The 8,435-nt window shown below is 58.5% G+C and overlaps 1 protein-coding gene across 2 annotated transcripts; it reads right to left on the reverse strand.

Moving 5' to 3' along the window:
- Positions 1 to 521: 521 nt before the first annotated feature.
- Positions 522 to 8,429, reverse strand: GRWD1 (glutamate rich WD repeat containing 1). 2 transcript variants are annotated; one of them, XM_059837764.1, is made up of 6 exons: positions 8,380 to 8,429; positions 7,120 to 7,291; positions 5,845 to 6,070; positions 4,129 to 4,268; positions 3,855 to 4,055; positions 522 to 2,245 (listed from the first exon to the last, which is right to left on the reverse strand). In XM_059837764.1, the coding sequence occupies exons 2-6, from the start codon at positions 7,273 to 7,275 to the stop codon at positions 1,919 to 1,921; spliced, it is 1,050 nt and encodes a 349-aa protein (XP_059693747.1). In that variant the 5' UTR covers positions 7,276 to 7,291; positions 8,380 to 8,429; the 3' UTR covers positions 522 to 1,918. The 2 variants fall into 2 exon arrangements, with proteins under 2 accessions (XP_059693747.1, XP_059693748.1); XM_059837765.1 differs by lacking the exon at positions 8,380 to 8,429 and adding an exon at positions 8,063 to 8,130.
- Between the last annotated feature and the right edge of the window lie 6 nt (positions 8,430 to 8,435).

Consider the following 8,435-nt stretch of genomic DNA (forward strand, 5'->3'; position numbering starts at 1 on the left):
CTTGATGGTCACAGACCCCTCCCCTTTATTCCTGACACCCCCTCGAGTGCCTTAGACCCCTCCCCATTATTCCTCTCCCCACACCGAGGCTCCCAGCCTCCTCCCCCTTATCCCTGACCCCCTCCCCATAATTCCTGACCCCGTCCCAGGGCTCCCACCCCACCCTCCTCTATTCCAGACCCCCTCGCCATTATTCCTGACCCCTCCCCGGGGGTCTCTGACGCCCCTCCCCCCTTTATTCCAGGCCCCCCCTCGCTGTTCCACGCAGGCGCAGTGGCGCTGTGCCCCTGCCCTTCCCAGCCGCAGCCGCTGGGGGCGCTGCTGGCGGCCGCGCGCCTGGGCACGAGCGTGCGCAAATCGCTGCTGCTGTGCGCCGCGCCGCCAGGGGGCGCCCTGAGCGTCACCTCCCTCACGTGGCGCGCCGACCTCACGTGACCATGGCCACGCCCCCCTTTCCTCTCGGGTCACGTGGCGGCGCGCGTGACAGCTTTCCCGCGCTTTTTGGAAGGCTGGAAATAAAAAAAAGGTTTTTATTTTTTAATTTATAATAAAAATAAAATGGATTTTTGGAGCAGTTGGATGAAGTTTTTCTTGGGGGGTAGCAGCGTTGTGTTGGAGGGGATAAGGATGAGGAATGCTCGAAATAAAAAGGGTTTTTTTCTATTTTAATAATAAAAATAAAATCGTTTTTTGGAGCTGTTCGATGAAGTTTTGCTTGGGGGGAAACAAGGAAGGTGCACTGGGGGCAGAGACCACCTAAAATGGGGGAAAATTCTGATTTTGGGGGCAGTGGGGTGAGCTATTTCCGTTATTTTGGGGGGAAGGGGCTCCTGAACTTGGGGATGTCCATCTCATTTGGGAGGGGTCCCATCCCTGTTTTAGGGGGACCCCCAACTCACTTTGGGGGGGTTCCAACCCCAACTCCCACCCCCATTTTGTGAGGATATCACTCCCATTTTGGGGTATTTCACCCTCATTTTGGGGGTTTTTTATCCTTATTTTTGGGGTGTTTTACCCTCATTTTGAGGGGGTCCCATCCCCATTTCGAGGGGCATTCCTGCCCCGTTTTCACTTCAGGGGTTCTGACCTCCATTTTGAGCAGCTCTTACCCCAATTCTAGCTGATTTCACCTCAATTCTGGCTGATTTCACCCCAATTTTGGGGGTTTTTACCCCAGTTCTGGCCGATTTCACCCCAATTCTCACTCTCACACGCTGATGGTGCGGAAGGCGGCGATGCCCTCGCGCCCCGTGCACAGCAGCAGCCCCAGGCACTGCGGGTGCCATTCCCACCCCAATTCTGGCCGATTTCACCCCAATTCTGGCCGATTTCACCCCAATTCTGGCCGATTTCACCCCAATTCTGGCCGATTTCACCCCAATTCTCACTCTCACACGCTGATGGTGCGGAAGGCGGCGATGCCCTCCCTCCCCGTGCACAGCAGCAGCCCCGGGCACTGCGGGTGCCATTCCCACCCCAATTTTGGCCGATTTCACCCCAATTCTGGCCGATTTCACCCCAATTCTGGCCGATTTCACCCCAATTCTCACTCTCACACGCTGATGGTGCGGAAGGCGGCGATGCCCTCGCGCCCCGTGCACAGCAGCAGCCCCGGGCACTGCGGGTGCCATTCCCACCCCAATTTTGGCTGATTTTACCCCAATTTTGGCCGATTTCACCCCAATTTTGAACATTCCTGACCCCAATTCTGGCCGATTTCACCCCAATTCTGACTCTCACACGCTGATGGTGCGGAAGGCGGCGATGCCCTCGCGCCCCGTGCACAGCAGCAGCCCCGGGCACTGCGGGTGCCATTCCCACCCCAATTTTGGCCGATTTCACCCCAATTCCCGCTGTTCCACCCCAATTTTGGGGGTTTTTACCCCAATTCTGGCCGATTTCACCCCAATTCTGACTCTCACACGCTGATGGTGCGGAAGGCGGCGATGCCCTCGCGCCCCGTGCACAGCAGCAGCCCCGGGCACTGCGGGTGCCAGTGCAGCTCCTTCACCTCCCTCTCCCCCTGGTGCAGGAACAGCAGCTGGGGGGGCAGCTCTGAGAGCCCCTCCCCCTCCGCAGCCCCCTCCCCAGTTTCCTGGGGGTCCCTCTCCACGCCCAGGTCCCACTGGGTGACCAGGTCGTCCTCGCCCGCGGCCGCCAGGACGCCGCTCTCGCCCGGGTGCCACTGCACCGAGGTGATGGGGCCGCGGTGCTGCTTGAAGGTGGCCACGCTCGAGGGGCTGCTCTGGGGGGGCAAAATGGGGAGGGGGTCACTGGGGAGGGGGCTGCGGGTGGGTTTGGGGGTTTAGCAGGGGCTTTGGGGGTTTTTGGCAGGTTTATGGGGTGGTCTGGGGGGTTTTGGGGGTCGTTTGGGGGGTTTATGGGGTGGTTTGTGGGAATTTTGGGGTCTGGGGAGTGCTTTGAGGGGTTTTAGGGGTGGTTTGGGGGGTTTCAGGGTTTTTGGCAGGTTTATGGGGAGGTCTGGGGGGTTTTGGGGGTGGTTTGGGGGGTTTATGGGGTGGTTTGGGGGGTTTTGGGGTGGTTTGTGGGAATTTTGGGGTCTGGGGAGTGCTTTGAGGGGTTTTGGGGGTGGTTTGGGGGTTTATGGGGTGGTCTGGGGGGTTTTGGGGTGGTCTGGGGCGTTGAAGGGTGGTCTGGGGGGTTTTGGGGGGTTGAAGGGTGGTCTGGGGGATTGAAGGGTTGTTTTGGGATGGTTTTGGGGGTTTTGGGGTAGTTTGTGGGAATTTTAGGGTCTGGGGAGTGCTTTGAAGGGTCTTAGGGGTGGTTTGGGGGGGCTATGGGGTGGTTTTGGGGTCTGGAGAGTGGTTTTGGGGGTTTTGGGGGTGATTTTTAGGGTTTTGGGGGTGATTTGGGGGTTTATTGGGTGGTTTGGAGTTTTTTTGGGTGATTTTAGGGGTTTTATGGGGTGTTTTGTGGGGGCCTACAGGGCAGATTTGCAGTCTGGGGAGGAGTTTTGGGGTGTTTATAGGGTGGTTTGGGGGTCCCTGTCTCACTCTGGGGGTCCCTGTCTCACTCTGGGGGTCCTTGTCTCACTGTGTCCCACTCTGGGGGTCCCTGTCTCACTCTGGGGGGGTCCCTGTCTCACTCTGTCTCACTCTGGGGGTCCCTGCCTCACTCTGTCTCACTCTGGGGGGGTCCCTGCCTCACTCTGTCCCACTCTGGGGGTCCCTGCCTCACTCTGTCCCACTCTGGGGGTCCCTGGCTCACTCTGGGGGTCCCTGCCTCACTGTGTCTCACTCTGGGGGTCCCTGCCTCACTGTGTCTCACTCTGAGGGTCCCTGGCTCACTCTATCTCACTCTGGGGGTCCCTGGCTCACTCTGGGGGTCCCTGCCTCACTCTGTCACACTCTGGGGGTCCCTGTCTCACTCTGTCCCACTCTGGGGGTCCCTGTCTCACTGTGTCTCACTCTGGGGGTCCCTGGGTCAATCTGTCCCACTCTGGGGGTCCCTAGCTCACTCTGGGGGTCCCTGCCTCACTCTGTCACACTCTGGGGGGGTCCCTGTCTCACTCTGTCCCACTCTGGGGGTCCCTGTCTCACTCTGTCTCACTCTGGGGGTCCCTGCCTCACTCTGTCTCACTCTGGGGGTCCCTGCCTCACTCTGTCCCACTCTGGGGGTCCCTGTCTCACTCTGTCCCACTCTGGGGGTCCCTGTCTCACTCTGGGGGTCCCTGTCTCACTCTGGGGGTCCCTGTCCCACTCTGGGGGTCCCTGTCTCACTCTGTCCCACTCTGGGGGTCCCTGGCTCACTCTGTCCCACTCTGGGGGGGTCCCTGCCTCACTCTGTCCCACTCTGGGGGTCCCTGCCTCACTGTGTCCCCCCTGGGCCCTCACCCGGATGCTCCTGAGGTCCCAGAGGCGCAGGGTGCCATCGTCCCCCCCGCTGAGCAGCGCCGCCGGGTCCCTCCTGCTCCAGGTGAGCACGTTGACGTCGCCGTCGTGGGCCGAGGCCAGGCTGAGCTGGCAGGCGCGGGCCGGGGGCGCCCGCACGTCCCACACGCGGATGGAGGCGTCCGCGGAACACGAGATGAACACCTGGGCAGGGGAAAACGGGGCAGGTCGGGGCGGTTCGGGGGCCGTGGGGCACTCCCCGAGGGCGGCCGCTCACCGAGGCCTCGCTGGGTGACCACTGGATGTCCTCCACGCTGCCGCCGTGCCCCAGCAGCGGCCGCTGGTCCACGGCCCAGCCGCCCTCGCGCGGCTCCCAGCGATGGATGCGCCCGCGCACGTCCCCGGACAGCAGCCGGCCTGGGGGGACACCGCCGACCCCAACCTCCCAAATCCACCCCCAAATTCTCCCATTTCCCAAATGAAGGTTGGGGAGACCCCCGGCGATCGCCCCCAGGGCCCCTCCAGCAGCGCCCGCCTCCTTTCTCCTCACCTTTTCCATCTTTTTTTCTCTGACATTTCCTCCCCTTTCCACCTTGAGTGCTCTGCCATTTTCTCCCTCACATTTCCTGCTTTTTCCCCTCGCCTTTTCTGCCTTTTTTCCCTCATTTCCTGCTTTTTTCTCCCCTCACGTTTCCCTCCATTTTTTCCAGTCACATTTCCCTTTTCTCTCCTCATGTTCCCCTTTATGTTTCCCACTTTTTTCCCTTCACATTTCCCACCATTTTGCCCTCACATTTCCTACTTCTTCCTCTCACATTTCCTGCTTTTTCCCCTCGCATTTTCAGCCATTTTTCCCTCATTTCCTGCCCTTTTCTCCCCTCACGTTTCCCACCCTTTCCCCCCCTCACATTTTCCTCTTTTCCCCTCCTGCTTCCCGCCTTTTTTCCCCTCACGTTTCCCTCCATTTTCCCCCCTCACATTTCCCTTTTCTCTCCTACATTCTCCTTTGTTTGCCACTTTTTTCCCCTCACGTTTCCTGCCCTTTTTCCCCCTCACATTTCCCATTTTTCCCCTCACGTTTTGTGCTTTTTCCCCTCACACTTTCTGCCATTTTCCCCCCATTTCCCGCCCTTTTCTCCCCTCACATTTCCCACCTTTTCTCCCCTCACATTTTCCCGCCCTTTTCTCCCATTTTCCCCCATTTTCCACCCTCACATTTCCCTTTTCTCCCCTCACATTCCCCTTCATGTCTCCCACTTTTTTCCCCTCACGTTTCCTGTCTTTTTTCCTCATATTTTCCTCCCTTTTCCCACCTTTTCTCCCCTCACGTTTCCCGCCCTTTTCTCCCCTCACATTTCCCACCTTTTCTCCCCTCACATTTTCCCGCCCTTTTCTCCCATTTCCCCCCATTTTCCACCCTCACATTTCCCTTTTCTCCCCTCACATTCCCCTTCATGTCTCCCACTTTTTTCCCCCTCACGTTTCCTGTCTGTTTTCCTCATATTTTCCTCCCTTTTCCCACCTTTTCTTCCCCTCACGTTTCCCGCCTTTTTATCCCCTCACATTTTCCCGCCCTTTTCTCCCCTCACATTTCCCACCTTTTCTCCCCTCACATTTTCCCGCCCTTTTCTCCCATTTCCCCCCATTTTCCACCCTCACATTTACCTTTTCTCCCCTCACATTCCCCTTTATGTCTCCCACTTTTTTCCCCTCACGTTTCCTGTCTTTTTTCCTCATATTTTCCTCCCTTTTCCCACCTTTTCTTCCCCTCACGTTTCCCGCCATTTTCTCCCCTCACGTTTCCCGCCCTTTTTCCCCCTCACGTTTCCCGCCCTTTTTCCCCTCACGTTTTCCCGCCCTTTTCTCCCTCTCATTTCCCCCAATTTCCTCCAAATCCTCACCACGCTCTGGGGTCTCCACTCCCCCTGTGACCCCCATGAGCCCCCAGCCCCCAAACCCCCCAAACCCCCCCAAATTTCCCCCAAAAGCTCACCTGGGCTCTGGGGGCTCCAGTCCAGCCCGAATCCCTCGTCCAGGTGCCCGCTGAAGGTGGCCAGGGCGGGCAGAGCTCCCTGCTGGACGCTCTTGGGCCCCCTCCCCGAATCCCCCTCCCCAAATTCCGTCCCCAGGGCCCCCAGGGCCCCCCTCAAATCCAGCACCTCCACCTGGCCCCGCTCCGACCACACGGCCGCCACCGGGGACCCCCCCAGGGACGTCACCTGTGGGGGGGACACGGAAAAAGGGGGGTCAGGGGGGGTTGGGGACCCCCAAAAGGGGGGAAGGGGGGATTTTGGGGTACCCAAAGGGGATTTTGGGGGGTCCCAGGGGGTATTTTGGGGGTCCCGGAGGATCCTGAGAGGGGCTCGGGGGAGATTTGGGGGTCCCAGAGGGTTTGGGGGGGTCAAGATGGGGTCTCGGAGCATCCCAAGGCTTTTTTGGGGGGTCCTGAGGGGTTATTTGGGGGTTTAAGGGGGGTGTCCCAGGGGTTTTTGAGGTTCCCAGATTAATTTTGAGGGTCTTAGAGGAATTTGGGGGGTGGTCCCAGGGTTATAAGAGAATCCCAGAAGGTTTTTGGGGTTCCCACGGTGGATTTTAAGGTTCTCAGAGGGGTTTTTAAGGTTCCCAGGGTGGATTTTTGAATTTTTGGGGGTTCCCAGGATGGATTTTAGGGTTCTCAGAGGGGTTTTTAAGGTTCCCAGGGTGGATTTTTGAATTTTTGGGGGTTCCCAGGATGGATTTTAGGGTTTTTTTGAGTTCCCAATTGGGATTTTTAGGGTGTCAGGGTGGGTTTTTGGGGTTCCCAGGTAGGTTTTAGGGTTCCCAGGTGAGATTTTGGTTTCTCAGAGGGGTTGTTGGGGTCTCATGGTGGGTTTTGGGGTTCCCAAAGGAGTTTTGGGGTCCCGGGGGGAATTTATGAGGTTCCTCGGGGTTCCCAGGTGTCTTTTCAGGGTCTCAGAGTGGATTTTGGGGTTCCCAGAGTAGATTTTTGAGGATTTTTTGGGTTCCCAGGTGTGTTTTCAGGGTCTCAGGGTGGGTTTTGGGGGTCCCAGGGTGGATTTTTGAGGATTTTTTGGGTTCCCAGATGGGTTTTGGGGGTCCCAGAGCGGATTTTTAAGGTTTTTTTGGATTCCCAGGTAGGTTTTTGGGTTCCCAAGTGGGTTTTGGATTCCCAGGGTGAATTTTTTCAGTTTTTTTGGTTTCCCAGGTAGATTTTCAGGGTCTCAGGATGGGGATTTTTTGGGGGGCTGTTTTTTGGGGGGGTCCATACCCTGAGCCTGTTGACCCCCCCATAGTGGGGGGCCATGATGAGCAGCAGCTGCGGCTCCCGCCCCTCCCCCTCCAGCTCGCTGTCGCTGTCACTGTCACTGTCGCTGTCGCTGCTGTCCCTGCCCCTCCCCCCCCGCAGCCCGTGCAGGTTCTGCATCTGCAGCAGCAGCACCCTGAAGGGGGGAGGGGACACCCCAAATCAGGGCTGGGGGCGCCCCAAAAACACCCCAAAAACACCATCCCAAAAATACCATCCCAAAACCACCCCAAATCCCACCCTAAAAGTACCCCAAACCCACCCCAAAAACATCCCAAAAACATCCCAAAACCCACCCCAAAAATGCCCCAAAACCCACCCCAAAAATGCCCCCAAACCCACCCCAAAAATGGCCCAAAATCACCCCAAAACTACCCCAAAATGAGCCCAAAACCCACCCCAAAAATGCCCTGAAACCCACCCCAAAACCTCCCCAAAATCACCCCAAAACTACCCCAAAATGAGCCCAAAACCCACCCCAAAAATGCCCCGAAACCCACCCCAAAACCCAGGGATCTCAGGATTATTTTGGGGGCTTCTGGGGGTCTCGGGATAATTGGGGGGAGGTCCAGGAGTCTGAGGATAATCTGGGAGGGATCCCAGGATAATTTTGGGGGGGATCCCGGGGGTCTCAAGACAATCTGGGGGAGGGGGGGGGGGGTCTCAGTGCAATTGGGGGGGTCCCGGGGGTCTCAGGATAACTTGGGGAGGGGTCTCAGTGTAATTGGGGGGGTCCCGGGGGTCTCAGGATAACTTGGGGGAGGGGTCTCAGTGTAATTGGGGGGGGTCCCGGGGGTCTCAGGATAACTTGGGGGGGGTCTCAGTGTAATTGGGGGGGGTCCCGGGGGTCTCAGGATAACTTGGGGGGGGTCTCAGTGTAATTGGGGGGGTCCCGGGGGTCTCTCACCGGTTGGCCCCGGGGGTCTCAGGATAACTTGGGGGAGGGGTCTCAGTGTAATTGGGGGGGGGCCCGGGGGTCTCAGGATAACTTGGGGGGGGGGTCTCAGTGTAATTGGGGGGGTCCCGGGGGGCTCAGGATAATTTTCGGGGGGGGGTCTCAGTGTAATTGGGGGGGGGTCCCGGGGGTCTCAGGATAACTTGGGGGAGGGGTCTCAGTGTAATTGGGGGGGGTCCCGGGGATCTCTCACCAGTTGGCCCCGGGGGTCTCAGGATAACTTGGGGGGGTCTCAGTGTAATTGGGGGGGGGTCCCGGGGGTCTCTCACCGGTTGGCCCCGGGGGTCTCGGCCTGGGTTCCCGCACAGAGCAGCACCGAGAGCGG

Source organism: Haemorhous mexicanus, unplaced genomic scaffold (assembly GCF_027477595.1).
Source record: "Haemorhous mexicanus isolate bHaeMex1 unplaced genomic scaffold, bHaeMex1.pri scaffold_234_ctg1, whole genome shotgun sequence".
In the NCBI taxonomy this organism is placed as follows: Eukaryota; Metazoa; Chordata; class Aves; order Passeriformes; family Fringillidae; genus Haemorhous; species Haemorhous mexicanus.